Raw genomic sequence first — 23,355 nt, 5'->3', positions numbered from 1 at the left:
TCCCATCTTTCCATAAAACATAAAATAGAAACACAAAAAACGTATGGGAAAGCAAGCTAGTAGAAAGCTCCCAAAGCCTGCAGTTCCTTAGTAGCTGAAACTAAAGATAGTGGGAATTCCAAAGAATTCAAAATACTACATCTAGAAATTTAAAGAGAATTCAACAAACGAATGAGGTAAGGAAATAAATTTGGGTTCAAGAAAACCAATGGTGTGGATGAGAAATTGAAAAACATAGTGACAAAATTGAGATTTTCAAAAAAGAGAATGGAAAACAAAACTAAATAAAAAATGCAGTGGAAAGCTTCATCAGCCTACAGTGTCACGTTGAGGAAAAATACCAGCATTAGAACACAAGATGGAAGAAAAGTGCATTTAGACAATCGCAGCCAAGAACTTTGGGCCATGAATAAGAAAGCAACCAAATGTATCCATTTGATAGAAAAGGAAACAGAAAAAAAATTGAGGCATAGAATAAATATTCAGTTAAATCAAATCAGAAAATTTTTACATTAAGGGAAAAAATATGGACATAGGAGAGATATTTAGAACATCAGGTAGACACAATCAGAAGAAGCAGACCACTCCAGGAGATGCCCTAGTTAAAATGTGAAAAGTGTAGAGCAAGGAAAGTTACTGAAAGCTTCCAGAGAAAAGCACAATTCCTGAACAGAGATAAATTCACTGGAATAATTTCAGAGTTCCCAACAGAAATCCTAAAAGCTAGGAAGACGTAGAATTCTGTTCTTTAAATCCTGAAAAATAATTGTCAGACAAGATTATTATAATTGCTAAATGCATATCTTTTAATTGATGGAGAAATAAAGACTTTTTAAGATGAGCAAAAAAGAAAGCAATTAATGATCACTAAACCAGCACTATAAAAAGTACTTAAAGGAACTCTATACACAGGAGGAAGAAAAGGTAGAGAGTCAGTTGCAGCTCTAGAGTATAGCAGTACATAAAGTGATGAGAGTAGCAAACAAGAACTAGAAAATAATCAAACATATCCATCTAAGTAAATCAATAAGCATCTAAGGTAAACCAAGGAAAAGAAACCTTTTTCCTTGTGTTCTGCTGGCAAGTTTTATGTCAGCTTGACATAATAAGTTAGAGTCATTTGGGAAGAAATGCCACCAGATTGCCCTATGGGGCATTTTCTTGATTGATGATGGATGCAGGAGGGCCAAGCTTATTGTGGATCGTACATCTCTTAGGCTGGTGGTCCTGGATGCTGTAAGAAAGCAGTCAGAACAAGCCATGAAGAGCAAGCCAGTAAGCAGCACCCTTCCACGATTTCCATGATCTCTGCTTCAGTTTCTGCCTCCAGGTGCCTGCCCTGCTTGCATTTCTACCCTGACTTTCTGTAGTGATAGAGACTGTTACCTAGACATATAAGATGAAGCAAACTATCCCCTCCCCCCCCCCCCCCAATTGTTTTTGGTCATACTGTTTATCACGAAACAGAAACTAAAATACCAACCAAGAAAATAGTCATCAAAATTACGGAAGCCAGCAAATATCCTTTTAGTAGTATCCTGAATTAATGATCCCAGTTCCACAAGAATAGTCTGTAAATAATTGAGTGAATCAAAATTCAAGATCCAGGTACTAGTGATGACTAGGCAGTTAAGAGTACTTGCTCCTGAGTTTCTTGAAGCCTGGCGTTACAACCTTCCCTTGCCTGAATATGGTGATCTGTCCCCAGTGTCCAGATCAAGAACACTCTCTAGAAGAAGAGTCATTTAGAAGAATAATGAAAACTGACTCCCCACCCACACTCCAGAATCTGGCAGTGTAGCAGTTACTGAGGGAGGAGGCCTTGGCCCTTTCTGCTCTCAAGGTCCTGCCCAATAGTCTGTTCCCAGTGATGTTTGAGGAAGCCTTCACTGATGGACATACAAAGATCTTGACCGCCATGATACCTGTGTGGCCCTTCCCATACCTTTCTTTAGGAATGATAATAAAGAACCTTGGCCTAGACACGTTGAAGGCTGTTCTTGATGGGCTAGATATTCTGATGTCAAAAACAGCTTGCTCCGGTAGGGGCATCCTCAGAGAGATCAACTGGATGGATACACCTGTGAGTTGCCTGGGATATCCCATGAAGATAGAGGCTTACCAAATTTCATTACACGGATGCAGCCAGAAGAGAACAGTCCTGCCTGTGGGATGAAGCAAAAGTTGAAGGTGCCTGAAGAAGCCCTTGGAAACACTTGGAGTCAGTAATTGGGACCTCTCAGTCAGACTTGGATTACCTGCCCTAGTGCCCGAATATTTCTGAGCTCAAGTGTCTGTACCTTACTAATATTAATGTTATGTAATTCACACCTCAGTCCTCTTGGGTTTCTCCTTGAGAGTGTTAGAGATACCCTGCAAACCCTGAAATTAGAGTCATGTCATATAAAGGACTCTCAGTTCAGTGCCCTGCTGCCTGCCCTAAGCCAATGTTCACACCTTATAGATGTCAATTTCTATGATTAATAATGTCTCTCGGCCTTTTCTGAAACAACTTCTACACCACACAGCTAAGCTGAGCCAGCTGACCTATGGGCGGTACTCTGCCCCTCTGGAGTGCTATGGTGACAATAATGTAATACTAACATACAGATTAGAAAATTTTTGTCCTGAGCTCCTGGATATTCTCAAGGCCAAAAGACAACCCAATAAGATCACCTTCATCACAACCAAATGCTCTAAGTGTGGTGGGCCCTATTTTTATGTCTAGAGACACAACATTGCATTTTCATAGAAGAACTACTGTAGGTTAATTTCGGAACAGACAAATGTAAGTTTAGTATTAGGGATTGATGAAATCCTAAGTGAATGCCCACTGCTTAATGGAACATGAATATGTCAGTCAACTAAAGGTCTGAGACACAGTGGCAAGATGTTCCTCTGAGCTGGTGAATGGATGTTCCATCTGCATAAAGTATCGAACACTCTTTTCTTTTCTAGGATTATTGTAGTTTGAGTTTGTTACAGTAGAAACACCCTTCCATGAGGAGATTTTTTTTTTTCTCCTTGGTTGACTGCATACAATAAATGTTTTGACTTTCAAAAAAAAAAAAAAAAAAAGAGTACTTGCTCCTCTTGCAGAGGACTCAGGTTCCATTCCTAGCACTGGTGCGGTGGTTTACAATTTTAGATAATTCCAGTTCCAAAGGATTTGATAATGTTATCTGGGCTCTGCCTGCATTTAACACACATGTGCTGTACATACATAAATGAATGTAAAAAAAACATATACATAAAATAAAAATAAAATTTAACTTCCTTCTCCTTAATATAAAGAAATTAAAATCAAGCCCTTTCCTTGTTTACAAGAGGTGGAACTTATTGGCAAAATTATATACAATATAAATTAAAGAATGGAAAGTTGTCAGTATGCAAAATGATTAGAAGCAGGAAATGGGCAAAAATTACCATTCTTATATCTGACAAAATAGACTTCAAGCCCAAGTTAGAAAAGATAAAAATAGGTTACTATTTATTTATAAGGAGACAGTTCAAAGATATGATATAATGATTACACATATTTAGCACAGAGTATTGATGTACTTAGTTTCATAAAACAAATGCTGTTGGACATACAGGGACAGTTGGTTCTAGACAAGGGCAGAGGGAGGGACAGGAAATGCCTGGGGGAGAGAGAGAATTCAAAGTATAAAGTTAAAAAGCATACAGAAGATAATAATGATAGATTCTCATGAAACTTAAGGAATTGTTAGGGAATACTTTGAAAGTCTATCGTACAGTAAAATGGAGAGTGTAGAGATGGCTCTGTATACAGAATACCTACCAGAGTTAAGCCAATAGAATATATACAAAACTGAGACATGTATAATGTGCACCAATTCTGGAGTCATGATGGAGTGTCTCAAGTAAAAAGCTACCAGATAATGAAATATCTACTAGATATTTGAAGTTAAGGTTTCCTACATTTTCACATCCTTCCTCCCCCCTGGTTACTACTCTGGCTGCATTGTGCTCAATCTGAGCTGCTTCTAAGCTATTACTGCTACTGTGTCCCTCTGGTTGCCATTATGATCATCTCCTAAGACCTTCTCAGCTGGGAATGTTGTCTGACATTTATGTGACCCATACCTGGGAGAAGACATGGTAATCAGTAAGACTGATGGATGACTTACTCATTGGTGGAAATACCTCTGCTGAAGTCTGAGGGCAGAGTTCCAGAAAATACAGTAATTACTGGCTGGAAACTATTGGGAACCATCACCTGTTGGAAAAAAGCTTGCAAAAGAAACAGACTAGAAGTACCCCAAAGATTATATTAATTCACCCAAAAAGTCTAACACAAAAAAATAGAGGTTAAGAAGGGCAAAATCTTTTATGACAGGTGATTCAGAAGAAAGTAAACACATTTGTGCTAACTTTAGTAACTACCACTTTTTAAAATTATTGGTTAAAACATGAATCCAGATGGCATGTTTGCTCTTCTGGACTACCATAAGGGTGGTGTGACTCCATATAGGATTTTCTTATTTTTATTTGTTTTTAATTGGTTTCATTCTGTAATCTGATCTGGAATTCACTATGTAGAATAGGTTGGCCTTGAGTTTACAGAGATCTGCCTGCCTCTGTCTTTTTTGTGCTGGGATTAAAGGGGTTTACCACCATGCCAAGTCAGATAATGATTTTATGTAAGGATCATTTAGAAATGGAAATATGTTAACAAACTGTAACATTTCTTTGGATTTTTTTGATCACCAGTCACCATAACTGGCTGCTGCTTATCATTTATAGAACACTAGGACTAATACCTTGATCTCATTATTTTGATCATGATTTATTTGGAATGGAGACATTGTTTCTTAAAGGACAAAACAATGTCATGTATCTCCACTATAAATAAATATGTTTAAACTTAGTAAAAAAGGTGAACATCAGTGCCTTTCAGACCGTTCTATGAATCAGAAAAACAAAGAACACTACCAGCCATATTCTACGAAGTCATTTCTTATACTGAAACCAAATCTAGATAAGGACAGAACAGTAAAAGAAGGACTGTTGTGTCTGGGGCAATGGTTCTGTGGGTAAAAGTGCTGGTGGCACAAGCATGCTGATCTGAGTTTGAGCCTCAGAATCCACAGTGGAAAAAGAAAACCAGCTTTCAGAAGTTGCCTTCTGAGCGCCACCTATGCACCATAGTAAGTGGATGAACATGCATAGACACACAGAGATAAAGAATGGTTTTAAGAAAATAAAACTATAGAGCATTTTCCTCTATTGAATATGAATGCAAAAAATCTCAATAAAAATCTTAAAACCATATTCAGCATTATATTAAAAGTTCATTTCCTGGGAACAAATTGGCTTGCTTTCAGGAAAGGGTGGTTGACATGTACATAGGCTTTATTACACTGAGGTATTTCCTTCTATTCCTAGTTTCTCAGGGTGGGTATCCACTATCATGAAAGAATGCTGAATGTTTATAAAAGATTTTTTTCTGCACCGACTGAAATGATTATATAAGTCTACATGCTATATGTATTGATTTCCAGAGATTAGATACTACAAAAAACTGTAGTTGGAATGATGCCAGTATATCCAATTTTGGCTTTAGACTCTATGAAGGCATTTTCTTCTAAATAACCATTTTTTTTAAATTGATTGTGTGTATGTGAGGGTGGTACATATGTGCTTTAGCACTTGTGTCACGATGCCTTGTGTGGAGCTAAGAGGCCAACTTGTGAAAGGTGGTCTTTTCCTTCCAGCACACGTGTCCCAGGAGTTGAATACTGTTTGTCAGGCTTGGTGGTGAGCATCTGTATCTGCTAGGCCATCTTGCTGGTTCTCAGAAACCACGTTCAGCAGGTTAAGTGAGGGCATATACGTAGGTCACCCTAACACAGAGACAAATTATCATGTCACAAGTAGATTTTTACTGGTATGGTAGTTAGGAGGCCAAAAGTAGTTATGAGTTAATAAAAGGGCCCATTTAAGTTTTGGTTTTAAGAGATAGGGAGTTAGGGCAATAATAACAGACATAAGGGCACAGCCCTCACTAATGTGTAGACCACAGTTTGGGAAATCGGCATCTTATAAATTCTTTGGTCCCAGGGACCATGGAGAGTAAATGTGTCTTTCCTTCATGTTTTTGTTCTCTCCCTTCTTAGGCTTCTGTCTGCTCCTGTCATGTGATGGTTCAGAGCTATGTCTGTCAGTGATTACCTCCCTGTTTATCGTCATCCTGGGAAGTGATCAGTTGTGACTTCTAATAAAGCATATCATATTAATCACATCCACTTCTTTCCTGCTTGAAAAATGATAAAAGATATGCATTTACCTAAATTTAACTCAGATTAACTTATGTACAACTGAAATCTGAGTTTTTTAAAAAAAAATTCTTACAAATCGATTGGAATTCTTTTTTCCAAGTAAATGATGGATTTTCTAACATGTTTGGATTTTCTTGTATGCATAGATTTAAGTAAAATCATTTGCTGTTTAATTTGTAGGGGAAAAGAATGAAAATCTCTATTCTACAGTTCTGATGTTTCATAATATATATTTCTACATATACATTCAAGAAATGCCTTCTATTTTACTAACATTTTGATATTTCATTTTATGTCCCATACTAAGAAAATAAGTGAAAAGGATGTTTAGCAAGGCAAGAAACTCACTGTGCTCTCCTTGATTGTAGTTACTTCATGGAAACACTATGTATACACCCATGTTCACATTTGTCATACATACAAGCCTAGGCAGGAAAAGTCAATAGAGAAAGATGCCAGCTAATGGTTATTCTTAGTCTTTAACATGTAACAGTAATGGACAGAAACTAAAACAAAGGATACTGAGAATGGAAATAGGGAACCATGTGTAGAATGTGGACTGCGTCTCACCATTAAGATGCTCTCTTATTGTTAAAAAGAAGTTAAAAATAATTTGTTTAAAAAATCAAGAAAAAGACTCATAAAGACAAAAACAGACACCCTGATATTTTAAAATCTTCCTTGTGTGTGCATGCACAGTCATGTTTGGTTACATACTCTGTGTTGCAAGAACTTTATTATATTTTTTTGAATTAATAAAGTCATATGAATGTTATATCCAGTATTTTGAAAATCAAAATGTAAGTACATTTAAAAACACACATAAATAAGGTATAGCGTAGACTAGATTGTGAGCAATAGATTTCTTAAATCTTATTCTGAAATTCAAAACTGTGACCTAGTTCTGTGTCCTAAGGAGTAAATTTATTTTCTTTTACTTTAAGATATAATTACTTTTTTACTTTAAGATATAATTATGATTTTTAAAAGTGCTGAAAAGTAATACAGCTTTGATTGGATCAGATGTTCAGCCTGTAATATATGCCTTTAACCAAAAACTAATCTAGTGGTTTTAAGTGGGTTCCTTATTTTGTGTGTCACAATGCCTTCAGTAACCAGGTCTTGCTATAGACATCCCTAGCTGCCAGCGCCATCTGGAATAACTCTCAGATAAAAAGTGAAAGGAATTCTTGTATATAGTATGTGAAAAGTCTAAGAAGAATTTTGAAAATAAGCTGTGTGACTCAAAAATTGAATATTTCTTTGACTTTTCTAATGTGAAGTCCCCAATCTTGTTGTTGTTACTAATTGATAGACTACTATATTTTAGGGATGCTAAAACAAAATTATGAAGTTGGAAAATCAAATGTAAATGTTATCTTTTTTTTTCCGTTGATGGTAGTGTTGTTTGTAGCAGACAGCTGTAAATACTTCATATGACAAAGTAAAGTGTTACTGTCTTTTCAGTGGTGTGGATTCTATCACAGGACAAATTTTTATTTTGTTGTCAATGGCATTAATTCACCATTTCCTCTTGACTCTTTGTTCCTCAGCAGACATTAACTACTCATACTCAGAGCTCTCTCCTACCCATGATGCATGTTGATGGGCCTGCTCTTTATTTTGAAGCAGAGTCTCACTAAGTTGGCCTTGCTGACCTTTAACTCACTCACTCTGTTGTCAGGCAGGCTCTGAATTGTGATCCCTCCTGCTCAGCTGGGATGGCAGGCCTGCACAGTTCTTTTTTAAAGGATACATTGGTTTGTTGGTTTTGTTTAGGTTTGTTTTTAAGACCGGGTCTTACTATACAGTAGAAACTGACCTGAGATTCACTCTATGAGTCAGATTGGGCTCAAGCTTGTGCTCCTTCCATCTCAGCCTCTCGGCTGCTCATGTGGCACTGTTTTTAGGTTTTTTGAGGATCTGCCATAAAAATTCCCATAGTGTTATTTCAGTGTACCAGGATTCTGTTTGTGCACATCCTCACCGACACTTGCTATCTGTTGTCTTATTTATTATAGCCATTATAAGAGATGATATATTATAAGGGGTGCTATCTTGTAGGTTTGCTTTGAGTTTCTCTGTAATGTTGAATGTTTTCCTATGTAGATACAGTTATTCCATTGAGCACTTACTTTCCTCATATAAAAATTGGTTTTTACATTTTTTATAAAATGTCAAGTCTTTTGCTCATTTACCACCCTCCCCCAAACCCTAACCCCACGTTCTTTAAGTTGGTGGCTCTTGTGTCTTGTCTGTACTGGCCTTGTACTCATGTGATTATGAGACTTCAGCCTCCATGCAGCTAGTGCATGTGTGCCATCATCTGATATCTTTTACCCATTCTTAACTTTTTTCCTCTTAGTGAAATGAGTTGTTATTGTTGTTGTTTTTTAATTTGTACATTAACACCTTACCAGGCTTATTTTCTGGTTTGCAAACATTTTCTGCCATTCTGTCTATAAGATTCTCTTTCCTCTACTGTTTGACATGGACCAGTTTTTTAGTTTGAAAGAATCTCTTTGCTTTGTAGAGAGTACTTTTGATACAAAAACTGCATTGCTTATTATTATGGAATTCTTTATGTTTTCTTCTGGTAGTTTTTGGTTTTACATTTAAATCTTCAATATGGCTTGAGTTAATTTTTATATATGATGTGAAATATGGGCTCAAGCCCATTGTTCTTCATGTAGATCCAGTTTTTCAGCACTGTTCATTGAAGAAACTACTCTTTTCTTACTGCATATTCCTAGTACCTTTGTCAGAACTAATTGACTCTAAATGCAAGGACTTTGTATACTGTCTATTATGATCCAATGGTGGCCAAACACAAATGCAACATAAAGCAATTACAGAAATAGCTCATATATTGGGAGGAAATACTTAGACAACTTTTAAGAGGTCTTCCATTAGAGAGAGAGAGACTCCCAAAAGGCTTCATTCAGCAACTAATGGGAACAGATGCAGAATTCTACACCCAAACATTAGGCAGAGCTCTAGGAGTCCTGTGAAAGAGGGAGAGGAAGGATTCTAGGAGCCAGAGGATGTCAAGGACACAACAAGGAAAACCACAGAATCTACTAATAGGGACTCACAGAGAAGGCCTTATGGGTCCGACCTAGGCCCTCTGCATATGGTATAGTTGTGTAGCTTGATGAGTTTGTTGGACTCCTAACAGTGGGAGCAAGGGCTGTCTCTATTTCTTCTGCCTGCTTTTGGGACTCTTTGTCCACCCTTAATGTAACGGGGTGTGTCTAGTCTTATTGCAACTGGATATACTGTGTTTGGTCAATATCCCTGGGAGACCTGCCCCTTTTTGAAGGGAAACGGGGGTGTGAATCTTGAGGAAGAGGAGGTGAGGGTGTGGGGGTTCAGAGGGAAGGAGAGAGGGGAAACTGTAGTCTGGATGTAATATATGAGAGAAGAATAAATTAAACAAAGAAGCATACTACAACAACAACAACAACAAAATAAAGGTGTCCTAACCAATGGAACAAACAAGTTTAGTTGACTGACAGTGGTGGAAAGAGGAAAGGCCAGACACTATACGAAAGGAAGTTCAACCTGATAACCAAGAGGCTGCATTTTAGAAGTTTAATTGGCTGGGCTGAGGATGTAGAGCAGTGATGGGGGCTTACTGAGCATGTGTGCAGGGCCCTGGGTTTCATGTCAGCATTCTAGCCCACCCTATAAAAAAGTCCTACACTTGAGACACTGTGTCTATATGGTGCTAAGTGTTAGTTGATGTGGTGACATGTGACAGATGATCAGGTATTTCCTATGAGAGAAATTGTTAAAGATATATTATGTGACCTGGACCGATTCTTTGGACAAACTCTTTCATAGTTCTGTCACTTTGTACTGAATAGCATTGTTTGCCAGAGCAAGGAAATTGCCCAGTACTTTGAGAATGTAGTAAAAGATTCTAGGCATCATTTGATATTATAGTAGAAATCGAGGGGTTAAAATAATCCATGGCCTTTTTACTGATAACTCTGAGTCTTAGACAACATATTGAAAATAAGTACTTAGAAATCTTATAAAATTAGAAAATGTACAAACTAATAAAGCCATCTATGTATGTGTAATAGACATGTAAGAAAATAATTTTCATTTTATTTGTTTGGAAACAGATCTTATTCTGTACCTTGAGACTAGCCTAGAACTCATTATGTAGCCTAGGCTGGCATTAAAATCCCAGCTGTCCTTCCTAACCCTTGCAAATACTGAGACTATAAGCATGAATAGAAACATTCACAACAGGAAAGCCATTTTAAACATAAAATTGAATTTAATATATTTAGACTGCTTACAGTGAAGGACAGAGTGACAATGTAACAAAATAGAGAGTAATATAGAGCTGCAAAAATAGAGTATTCTGTTTTTTTCTCCTAAGTTCCTAGCTGCTTCTGTCATTATTGTCATCCACACATAACATAGAACTTGCCTATTGAGTATTTGAAGTATTTAATAAGTATATGATTGTGATGGTGTTCCAAGACCATATCTTAATTGCCAACTAATTTTTCAGTATATTAATGTCAAGAGACTGCTTCTGTGATTCACACCCTCCTGTGCCCTTCTTTTATTCGATAATTTCCTTGTGTGTGCTAGAATACATTTCTATTAGAAAACTGAAGCATTAATATTGTGTATAGTTTGGTACCTTGGATAGGAAAAAAATTGGAATTTTTAAAATAATTTTCATCGGGAGTATTTTGTTGCTATTCAAGTACTCTGTGTCACAGGCAAGCATGTAAATAAACATACCTCCTGTGCAGACATGAAAAGCTTTGTTTTCTTTTTCCACCAACAGGCAGGTGAAAGACCAGAATAAGAAGGTAGCAAATCTGAAGCACAAGGAACAGGTGGAGAAGAAGAAGAGTGCACAGATGCTGGAGGAGGCCCGGAGACGGGAGGACAGTCTCAGCGACAGCTCTCAGCAACTGCAGGTCAGAGCCCAAGGCTGAAGGAGTGCACGCCAAGATCTGACCCTCCATTATCTCCTGTTCACTCTGCCTCTGTATGCTCCTCTTTCTCTTTCTAACCCTGCTTGCTGCCTTCTCCTTAGACTCCCTGTTAAGCAAAAAAAAGGAATGGCTTTTACATAGAAAAGGCAAGTTTTATTCTACAGCTATGTGAGGATACCTCAGCATAGGAATCATCTTGCTTCAAGTTGATCACACTTAATTGGTAAGTTCAATGTCAGTCCAATGAGTGTGTTACAATAAAATTTCAGGATTGTTTGTACAACTGTCTGGCAGTTTCATTCATTAAAGTATGTTGGCAATTGTGGTTTGTGTGGGTCTATCTCCCCCTACCCCTGACTTTGTTTTTTCTATTTTTTCTTTTAAAGTTTTTAAATTATTATTTTATAACAATAAATAATAATAATTATTATTATAATTTTACATGTATAGGTCTTTTGCCTGCATGTTTGTGTACCATTTTTGTATGCCTGGTGGCCTCAGAGGGTGTCAAACCTGATACTGGAGTTACATAAAACTGTGAGCTACCATGTCAGTGCTGAGAATTGAATATAAGTCCTTTGGAAGAGCAGCCAATGTTCTTTATCACTGAGCCATCTCTCCAGTCCCCTCTTTCTATTTTTTAAAGGTGTGCAGCCCCTTTTAATTTATTTTTTATATCGTTACACATATGGATGTTTTGCCTGTATGTATATCTGTGCATCATATCTGCACCTGTTGACCGTGGAGGTCAGAAGAGAGCATGACATTCCATGCAACTTGAGTTACAGATGGTTGTGAGCTGCCATTGGGGTGCTGACAGTCAAACCCAGCTCCTCTGGGAGAGGAACAAAAGCACAATTATTCACAACTTAATTAAACTAGGGCGAATCGAAACAGTAGCAGCTATAGTGTGATAAATGCCAATTAGATTCTTAGTATTTGAGTTAGGCCTAAAGCAGTAGGGAGCTGAGTGCAGAGGCACTGAAGTGCTGCAGTGCCCTAGCCCCCTGCCTGACTATGACTAGAGTGAGTTTTATGTGGCATCGTCTGTGTCTGTAGCATGGCCCTGTTTCTCATGGCCATAGTACTTTAGAAAGAAGGCTTAGATCTTAGAGAATGCTCAGCATTTGCTAATCCATCTATGTCCCCTTGGAGGCAGCCAAGCTGCTGCCACCTTGCTGTTGTGTCCTCTCAGCTTTCCCTAGGTGTGGTGCAGTATGCACTGCACAGTTGGGAACCACAGAGTTTTGACCGTAGCGATGAGGAGGACTGTCTAGATGCTGTTTGAGGCTTTATAGTGACTTCATTCTATACATAAGTTGTTCAGTGGCTGTCCTTTGTTTTTCCTTGCTCCTCATTCATACATTTCTACTTACAGTTCTTACTAATTTTTTTTTCCTCAACTATACCAGCTTTTGAAAATGTACCTAGTCAGTTTCTCTCACCCTTGCCAAAGCTTCATATTGGCAATTTTTTTTCCTTTTCCTATACTTCTTTCTTTTCAAAATTTGAATCTGATAGATGGAAAATATTCATTTGGGGTAATTTCTTTTACTCTTATTACCAGTAATCCTGAGTAAAATAAACCCAGAATACAGTTTTAATTAAACTATTGATTGACATATTTCCTTAGCAGTTGTACTTAACTGTGGGAGGGGTCATTTTTTGGGTGGGGATGTAAGGTGGGGAGAGTGAGCTGAGAGCACCAGTGTGTGTCTCAGGCTGCTTGTTTGACTGTGGGTGGAGCTTGGCCATCTGCTTCAAGTTTCTGCTGCCTTGACTTCTTTGTCCTTTTCTGTACCTTGACTACATTGTAGCTCAAACTATGAGCAAGATGAATTCTTTCTCCTTCATGCTGCTTCTGTTAGATGTTTTATTACAGCAGTAGGGAAGAAAGCAAAGGCAGCAATGCATGAAATTAAACAGGGTACTCTGTAGTTGGACACCAGATCTAGGAAGTGCCCCCTATAAAAGACCACCCAGACATTAAAGTCAAACCTCAGTGTGAAATGTAGAGAGTGGGGGAAATGGGTTTAAGTAAAGGTCATTCTCAGGGTGAAAGCGTGTGTCCAGGCTGTAGTAAGTAAGGTAGAGTGTGCAAGAGAGGACAGATCATAAAGGAGGTTATTGACCACAGTGGTTGTACAGTGAAAGGATCACAGAATCCAGTTTGTATTTTGACAGCATTGGAATAAAACGAATGAGTGGAATCAGTGTGTGCAGTATCAAGTGGCGGGCCCAGCGATAGCAAAGACAGTTCTGAAGTTGATTCTTTAACATTTTCTCTAAACCATAGTTTAACATAAATTTGATGATTCCCATTTCGTGTAGGCTGTTAGTTAAATAGATTGCACATGTATTCTCTTCAGTCTGTTGCATGGGACTTCTGCTGTAGAATGCAAAATAGTCAACTTGGAAATCCTAAATGTTCCCTGTTTTCTTTTCAAATATTTACAAATTAAATTATCATAGTTATCAAAGATAAAAACAGCTGGCATACCAAATAATGTTTTTCCCCTCTTCAACAGTTGTTCCCCTTTCTTGAAAATTTGTTCCCTATTTTAATATACATTTTCTCTTTCCTGAAAATGTAAGCCTTCTGTTCTAGCTATATTGTCTGCTGCTTTATGGGAGTAGCTCCCTCAAAGTACCTCCTAAAGTTGGTTCTTTCCACAATGTTTGGTTCTTACCCTGTACATTTGTCAAAACATGAGGGAGCTCAGGACCCTGAGTTCCTACCCCTCATGTATGCTTGCCTGGCCATGACAGGCAGTATGTTTCTCCCCAGCTCAGAGACAGGTTATGGTGTCCTGCCATCCCTAAGAGCTATTTTGGATGTCCTAGGGAGTTCTGGCAACACTTTTGACCTGTTGTTCTGAAAGGAACAGGTAAAGCTTGTTATATAGATTTAGATTAATATCTCGTGTGTGTTTGTGATCAAGTATTATTAGAATTTCTAAACTAAAGGGGGTTTGGTACATAAGAAAGTTGAGACAGAAAATATACAGTTAGATAGTGAAGGAGTGACAGGAGCAAGGGTCCAAACACTGCTGACAAATATTCTAACTGAAATAAGAGGATATCCAGTGTAAACCAGTGTAAACCAGTGTAGTTCACCCAAGCCAAAGGGGAGGTCCAGCTCCAGAGAGAACTGACCAACATCTGTCTTCCCATGGAGACAGCACAGACATTGGTTACAGAGAACCTGTGCTGATATCTAATGGTGGTCCAGGTGAATCCTCTGGTAGAAATGGATCATTATGACCTCGTTTCAGGCACCAAAACATGGTTCACATTCAAAGCAAATAACAAAATATTGTGAGTCAAATATGAATGATTATTGCCAGGGACCACTGTGGCAGTGGTTATATGGATATTTATGACAACCATAGAAATTCACCAGTTGGCACATTTGCCAGACTCACTGTTGTGAATGGCAGGTTACAGCAAAATGTAGAACACTGTCCTAGAAGTTTTAGATTCTGATGACATTCTTAGCTTTTAGATTGAATGAAGCTAATGCTTTTCCTCAGTAGTTAAAAGGATGCTAAGTCAAATACAGGGATTTGCAAAGAATGGCTATTGCGAGGAATAAAGGCAGTCCAAGATAACTTGATTCTGGAGCGATGACACTTCAGCTCTCCATGATCACACAGTTGTAGTCTTCCAACCTTTTAGAATCTTTAACACAAGTTGTTACCCCTACCCGACCCCTGAACTTCAGTTTATAGGAAAACAAAGAAAAAAGAGGTATCTTTAGAAGAACAAATGAAAAGGTTTATAGATCCCTCATCAGGTCCTCCTTTGAGATATTGACATGAATGTGAATGGAGAAGAATTAGGACAGACGAGTTGGACTTGCACATAACTAGCAGTCCAGTCCATGTTGTAGTTGGGTTGATTGTATTCTCACTCTAGATGTGCATTTAACTAGCAGTCTGGTCCATGTTGTGGTTGATTGTATTCTCATTCTTGTTTTGCAAGTTTTTAAAGGGTGTCTTGCTTGATTGGAACAATATGATTCTAATACAACAATCACGTTTCCTCTCAGGGCCAGCTTTACCCTAGTGGATGATTGTTTTCATCTGCTTGCTGGTCTGCCCTACAAGGTTCTTTCTGGGAATCCAAGGCAACTCAGTGTTACAGTTAGTGACTTACATCTGTTTCAGCCAAACTAAAGCTGACAGACACTGATGATCAAGTTTTTATCTTGCTTATTCTTACCCGGTGCATATCTGGTGAGATATCAGTGCTTCTTGATTTCCGAGTCACCCTGAATTGCTCAGATGAAGTATGAATTGCCCCTCTTCCTGCCTGAATTGTCCCTCTTCCTGCCTAAATTGCCCCTCTTCCTACCTGAACTGGCCCTCTTCCTGTTTGAATTGGCCCCTTTCCTATTGCCGAAGGGGAAAGCGTAATAAGAGAGGAATAATTAGCAGGTTTCTTTTTATGTTCCTGTATAATTGTGCTCCTCTCCTTTTAGTTTGAAAAAAGTAGCAAAAGGTAAAATAAATTTTTGTGGTGGTTACTACTTTTTTTTTTTTTTTTTTTTAACTTTCCTCACTGAACATCTAATTCAAGAGAAGGACAGTGGGAAGCTGGAATCTTAACAACTGTTGTGAAACTCAATTTTATATTCATAGCTGGTTACTGGGTACTTAGGTCCATAAACCTGCTTACACCTTAGTTGACCTGCACTGTAAAAGAAAATGGGCAATTAAAATTGTAATTATAAAGCAAAATAGATGTATTTATGCCTTTGGTGGGAATGGGGGCTAATTTTCTTCCTTTCATGCTGTTTTACAGTTTGTAGAAATCAAGACGACAAAGGCTAGAACAGATATAAATTTATTCGTGAGACAGTCTAAATAAAGGTTCTTGGTTGCAGGGGAGAGGTATTTGGGGAGTCTGGTTAGGTACAAATTTGTCTCCTTTAGAAACAATTTTTTTAAGATCTAGTAGAGAAAAATGGCATTTAAATTCCCCCATTTTTGAAAGAAAGGAATCCAGGGTTTTCTGTGGAATGTAAAAACCTGACTCATTCTGGGCAGAAATATTCTTTGCTCTTTGGTCTATTTTGATAGGTCAGCTTCAACTAGTAGTTCTACATGCCTGTCAAACAGGTTAATATTGCAGCTGTAAACAAAGGTGACAGTTTGTTAGTTTGGAAGGAGGCACAGGTACCTGTTTAGAGTATCTCCTTCTTTGCAACTTGCCAGGGCATAGCATCAAGAAGCAACATCTAGACGCTAGAGAGACCAGTATTAGTGAATTGTGCAAGGGAATTTCTAAAGGATCTAGCACTCTGTTAACTTGCTCAAGTAAACTTCCAGTTAAGCTGCCATAGGATTTGACCTAATCTCTTTTGAATATGGAACATTTTTTTTAAAGGAGCTGAGGAATTCATTGATAGCTTTCAATTCTCTCTCCCATATCTCTCATAAAGTTGCCACACAGTTATGGCCTTTACTGTGTAAGTGTCTTTTTTGCCTTTTTTATATAAGTATAGTTGGCAAAATAGGCTAACCCAGTAGTAAGAACTGGTGATAAATGTTATTAGTTCTGATGAGTAAGTAAAACCAATTGAAATTGAACAGCAGATACTGCTCTTATTTTAAGTATTTGAAAGTATTACTAGATGGCAAAGCCTGTTCTTTCCTTTCTTAGGTAGCTCTTTAGAGCTTTGTGTTTGTTCCACAGTCCTTTCCCCACTTATTCTCCTTCCTTCTCTTATTCTCTTAGGTTATCAACTTAATAATTTCTCTAAACCTTGGTGCTATTAAAATGTCTTACTCCTGGCTTGGAATGTAGCTCAGTGGTAGAGTAGAGTACTTGCCCAGCACATGTGAGGACCTGGTTATACCCTAGCCTCACCCAAAAGCTAAACAACGATAAACTGGTTAGCTCCTTATTTAGCCCACACATTTTCTTTGTAGTTTTATTTTTAACAAACAAATAACCATTGTTTCTGTTTAGATGTTTTAATCTGTTGTTTATCATATGCAAATGTTGTAGAATAAGGCATACCTTCAGATCCTTACTTATTTGCAATAAGAACATTTAAAATCAGTTTTAGATCTAGGTATGGTGACCCATTACTAGAATTCCAGCACCCTACACAAATGATGCTAAGGCTGTAGGGTTGAGAGTTGCAAGCTACCCTGGGGCTATACCTGTACTGTGATAACTGTCTTCCAGTTGGGTTTCAAATTGCCTCTAGTTTCCACTGTTCATATCTTTGTGTAGTGCTTGTGGAGCCTGGGGTGTGTGAATAGTAGAGCAAGGTAGAAGACATGATGTGTGACTTCTGGCCCAGGTTATAAAAGCACATGAGACATCTGGGATTTATTAGAAGACAGTCTGTGGTCTGGCTAGTTCATTCATGGCATCTCTTGACAGAAGGTCCAAGAGTTCAGTTCTTGAAGTTAGGTATCTCAGCTAGTCTACAGTAGAATCCTAAAGAAGTAGGATCTGATACCAACAAGGGAATGACTCAACAACAGGATAGATGAACTTCCCACTGAGAAGGCAAGCAAGCAAAAACCAAACACTTTCTTCTTTATGATAGTGTAACCCAGTCTTAGGGTTGGTCTTCCCACCTCCAAACGATGCAATCAAGAAAATCCCGTAGGCATATCCAACTGTTTGGGTTTTAGGATTCCAGCCCTAGTCAAGTTGACACCAAGATTAGATACCTTAAATTTTATAGGATCTTGGGTAGTGACATTCAGCGATAGTGATGGAAGAATAAACTGTCAGAAGTATCTCCTTTACTTGTCTAACCTGAGATCTTCCCTGGGAGGATTTGGTAGGATCAGCTGCTTGGAACTCTGGACCCACAGTTGTTTGGACCTGCATGCAAATGCAGACTAAAACAGTCTGAAAAACTTAAGGACTTTTCCTCCTAACAAGAGATCAAGTTTTAGGATAATATAATGGTTATACTGTACAGGGAGATTTCTGGTTATTTGCGGTTTAAAGCTTTAATACTTCCTTTAAGTGATCCCTTTGACACCTTTCCTCAAATTTATACTCTGTATATCCATATCCCACTTCTTCGTTAGATGGGGGTCAACCAACATAGTGCTCAGGATGAGTTTCTTTTTGTAAAGAGGGCTGTCAGGCATCCATGGTAGCAAAAGCCACCTTATAATTCACCACATTTAGTCTTTTAATCTAAAGAATAATAAAACATAGAAAACAATAAAACCTAAAGGCACTGGAAAGGGGTGGCAGCAGCCTATTCTTTTCCTTAGCCTCCTGTGTCATTATACAGGAAGAATGAAAACAAAAGTCAGGGCACCTAGGGCGTGGGAGGGCAGAAATAAGGGCAGGCCACAAGTCTGGAATAGAGGAGCCTTAAGAAGAAGGAAAAGAACGCTCTATTTCACTTATAGAAAAACATGTAGATGTCATGCAGAAAGAACTGGCATTAAGACACAGAACATCCCACATCACAAGCCTTCTTCCCAAGCCTCGTGATTGCTCTTTGCCTTCAGCTGTTGTAGGTGCCAGCTGGCAGGAGCTTACCTAGCACCTGGCAATCTATTCCTTTGGTTTCCCTTGGTATCTGTGCTTTCCAAACATTCAGCTTTAGGCTGAAGCAAATTATATCGGAGCTTTTGGAGTCTAGCCATTTAAAAGTATCAGCTACTATTGATACCTGGTAGTGATGGGAGCACATGTTGGGAAAACCCTGAAGTTTCCTCTAGAAATCTGTAAAAAAAAATCATGTAAAACAATGTGCCAAAATTAAAACAACAGCAACAACAACAAAAACCACCTTGGAGGCCTGGTGTTCTCTCTTAATTTTATATAAATTAGAGGGCTCACTGGCACTGGGAAGTTTTATAGCTATCACCATTTTGGTTTATGAATTGTGGTTATATTAACCAAGATGCCAGTGAATTCGTGTGGCTTTTGCCATGTTCATGATATCAATAACCAAGATGGCGCTATGTCATGTGGCTGTCTACATCTTAATAACATCATCAGCCAAGATGGTAGCTATATCACGTGGTTGCATCCATCTTGATGGAATCATTAGCCAAGATGACAGCAAACCACATGGTTACTTTTTGCTTATGGTGAACTCTACTATATAATAAAATTAGCTCAACCCTCATCAGGGAACAAGTCCCTATGGGATTCATTATCTTACAGATTAAATCTGGATAGTCATTATGGGATTCATTCTTTTCACAGGTTAAATATGGATAGTCACCCTCTTTCTCTTAAAATGTCACCTAAGTTCACTTATCATGTAGGTCCAAAATAACAAGGGAACAAAATAGGAAGGTATTCCTTGGTTTCAAAATAAGAAAGATGAATGAGTCCATTACTCTATCACACAAATCATAACTGGATGCCAAACAATGTCATCTGAATCCTTTTTGACTTCTGCTCAGTTCCCGTGCTCAAGTTGTGCCACAAAAGGAATCTATGGGCCATTTTTTCCCACTTGATCTTGATGTGAGTTGAGGTCAGCAGGGTCTGTGACCTTCAGTGGCTAGAATTTAAAACCATAAGAAACCAACTTAATTTAAAACATTAATAGCTATCTGTGGCATTTTGACCCAGTTAGAAGAGGAGCTGCCTGGGAGAGCAGACAGGGCATTAAACCTAAGTTTTGTGTCATTTATTTATTTATTTATTTATTTATCCATTTATTATTTTAGTATTGTTCAATCTGTCTTCACTTAGGATAGAGAAGAATATATTGAACAGAGTGAGAGAGCTGCTTGCTAACCAGAGGATTATTAGATTTTTTAAACTCCCTATCAGGCAAGCCATACATTTTGACAGTTGCCTGGACCAGGGAGATAGAGAAGAGGAAGTCAGAAAGTCATGTAAAATGAGTAAGGTTGGCATGGAGATCATTTTAATTTTTAAAAATTGTTATTTTTACATATGTCTATGATGAGGGGAGACACTTATGACATGATATGTGATTGTATGGACGTCCGAGGACACCTTTGTAGAGATGAAGCTAACACCCCCTTTTCCTGGTTTCTTAGATTTGTTTTCTTCTTATTTTTCCTCCTCTCTCATCTTTTTTGAGACTGCATCTCACACTGTAGTTCAAGATGGCCTTGATCTCATGGACAATCCCCTGCCTCAGCCTTGTGAATGCTGTTGTTTAGGTGGGAGTTACCATGCCTGGTTTTTAGCTTCATTCTTCATGTAAGTTCTAGGGAATTGAATTCAAATCATCTAGCTTTGCTGGCTGAATCATCTCACTGGCTTGAAGATAACATATTTTTTTTTATCCATTCATCTATGGATAGACACATAGTTGATCCTGTGTCCTGGCTGTTGTTTAGCCGTGGGCCGTTACATGGTGCTGTAGATGTTTCTGCAACCCACCAATTTCCTTTCATTTAAATATCCAGCCATAGAATTGCTGACTCATACAGTAGTTGAGTTTTAATATTCTGTTTGCCATAGTGAATAAGAGGTAGTCCCTGCCTGCATCCTCATGAGAGCTCACTTCGTGTCTTTTGATAGTGATCCAAAAGGACTGAGATATCTCTTTGTGGTTTCTAATTACATTTCATCAATGACTAGTGACACTGAAGAGCTTGTTTTCAAAATTGTGTGTCATTTTATGTGTCTCTCTGCATCTTCCGTCCTTTCTGTGAATTAGATCGTTTTCTTGCTGTTCGGTACTTGCACAGTTCCAAGTATTACCCTTGTCAGGTACATAGTTGGGAAGTTTTTCTGTCTTCTGTAAGTGCTACTTCATTATTTTGATTATTTATGTAAAGCAGAGATTGTTAGTATCTGGGGTAATCCCAGTTGTTTGATTTTGCTTCTGTTGCCATCACTTTCTGGGTTTATTTTTAAAAGCAGAACCAAAAACCCACTATCCCCAGCCCACTGTCAGGAAACACCCCCTTTCCCTGGTTTCTTAGATTTGTTTTCTTCTTATTTTTTTCTCCTCTCTCATCTTTTTTGAGACTGCTTCTCACACTGTAGTTCAATATGGCCTTGATCTCATGGACAACCCCCTGCCTCAGCGTGCTGTTGTTTAGGTCGGAGTTACCATGCCTGGTTTTAGCGTCAGTTCTTTAGTTCATTTGAGTTGACTGATACTAAGAGATAAGGGCTTGCTTTTATTCTTCTTTATATTAACATCCTGACAACCTTGTTATCTATTTTCATATTTGAATACAAAACACAACTGTTGAATACTGTGTTCCAAATCCATTGGTTTTTTTTTTTTTTTTTTTTTTCTCCTTAAGAAATTGAAAAGAAAGTACTTAGAATAGCCTGAGAAGTACATGGTTCCATTCTTGGGTTTTTCTTTTATATTTCCTACTGCTATACTGTCTTTAAGATTCTAAAGTGATAGAATTTTGCTATATAGATGAAAAGTTACATTATAAACTATATTACTTGCTTGACTAAATTGCTCATTCATATTCAAACCAGACATATTCATATGTGTATACATAGAGAGTTGTTTCTAGGTTTTTCAGAAGAAAAGTTTCACTTTATTGAAATGTTAGAAAGCATGTTCCTTTTTAAAAAGAAGTTTTTCAGAAATTGTCTTTATGAGGATCGAGTCTGTCATCTAGTTGTGACTTCCCAAAAGAAGCTAGTGTTGTGATATTGACTCTAAGTAGAGGCTCCATCAGAGCTGGCTTTCAGCCCAGTTTAAGTGGTAGTTTTAAAAATAGCTTTGTGTTTTTAAATAGTTAACCTCTTACTGCTTACGCCGTCTAACACCAGCAGCTTCCTTCTCTGCTGCAGAGAGCAAATCCATCATGTCTGTCTCGCTTCACTAACTTAATCCTATGCTCTTAATAATAGACTTCAGCGTCCTTCATTTCTCTTCTTCCCTTGGTTAATTCTTGACTCTAATGAGGTATCTTTCTGGCCTCAGTTTGCTTCTGAATAGAAGAATGTTTAATAATAGTTCTTCCTTGATGAGGAGGCACTCCTTGAGGTAACTGATTAACCTGCTTCACTGGGTCTTCATCGTTTTCCAGGACAGTCTTCGTAAGAAGGATGACAGGATTGAAGAGCTGGAAGAAGCACTGAGAGAAAGTGTACAGATAACTGCAGAGCGTGAAATGGTGCTGGCACAAGAGGAATCAGCCAGGACCAATGCTGAGAAACAGGTCTGCGATTTTTGTGTAGCTACTAGCAATGCTGCTGGGTAAACACAAGGTAAAACCAGAATAGTTTAAGGTGAGCTGTACACACTGACTGTTCATGGTGCTTCAGAACTACTCCATCAAGTATTAGTGTTGACAATTACAGAGTGACTAAAATATAGCTGTGTAAGGATTGAGTCATGGTAACGTGAGGTCTCAACATTTAGGAATGATCCATGTAGTAAAAGCCAGTAAAAAGTGACTGACAAAACATGCAACATGTATGTTTGTTACATGACTGTGCAAAACCCCAGCTTGGACATGAATGAGAACACAAGCAAGTCTCAATTAGAAAATAGTTTATCTTATATCATTTTTCAAGGAGCATTTGTGGTTATAAAAGGTGATAGCAGTTTTGAACAGCATACATGTAGGTATGGTGACACTCCATTGCCACACTGCCCTGTCTCAGCCTTCAGGTAACTTGAGAGGTTCTGCTTTTGCTGTCATGGCCTTTGTTTTACTTGCTTCCACTTCTTCCCCAGGTCTCTGTCTGCTTGCTTTTGACTCTTCATTACATAAAGAATAAGTGAAGATGGGAGCTGTAAATTGAAGGAACAGTTTTAGTAAATGAACACTGTAATCTTGGTTCACAGTTTGAAATGTGACTTGAGGTTTTAAATCCACCTACCCCAGATACCATAACACTTCATTTTTGTAGCACTCTACCCTTTGTGTGTGAGAGAGGATGATCAACACTATCTAGGCATCTTAGTTAGGTTTCAATTCTGGTGATTAAGCATCATAACTACAATCAGCTTGGGTTTATTTCTGTCTACATCCCAGGTCATCAGTGGGGGAAGTCAGGCCAGGAACTTAAGCAGGGGAGGGATCTGGAGACAGGAGGCCCCTCCATGCAGGTGCCATTAAGGAGTGTTGCTTCCTGGCTCCCATCCCCTGGCTTGCTCACCTTGCTTTGTT

The 23,355-nt window shown here is 38.2% G+C and overlaps 1 protein-coding gene and 1 pseudogene across 1 annotated transcript in view; both read left to right on the top strand.

Annotated features, from left to right (window-relative positions):
• Erc1 (ELKS/RAB6-interacting/CAST family member 1) overlaps positions 1 to 23,355 on the top strand; it is a 288,788-nt gene that overhangs the window by 121,869 nt on the left and 143,564 nt on the right. Inside the window, 2 exon segments of the mRNA XM_076940435.1 lie at positions 11,119 to 11,254; positions 22,267 to 22,398. Of these exon segments, the coding sequence (XP_076796550.1) occupies positions 11,119 to 11,254; positions 22,267 to 22,398 (268 nt within the window).
• LOC117714884 (oogenesin-1 pseudogene) lies at positions 1,661 to 2,290 on the top strand (annotated as a pseudogene).

Source organism: Arvicanthis niloticus, chromosome 9 (genome assembly GCF_011762505.2).
Source record: "Arvicanthis niloticus isolate mArvNil1 chromosome 9, mArvNil1.pat.X, whole genome shotgun sequence".
Classification (NCBI taxonomy): domain Eukaryota; kingdom Metazoa; phylum Chordata; class Mammalia; order Rodentia; family Muridae; genus Arvicanthis; species Arvicanthis niloticus.
Note: the sequence above shows the minus strand (reverse complement) of the source record. Positions and strands in the feature narration are given on the sequence as shown.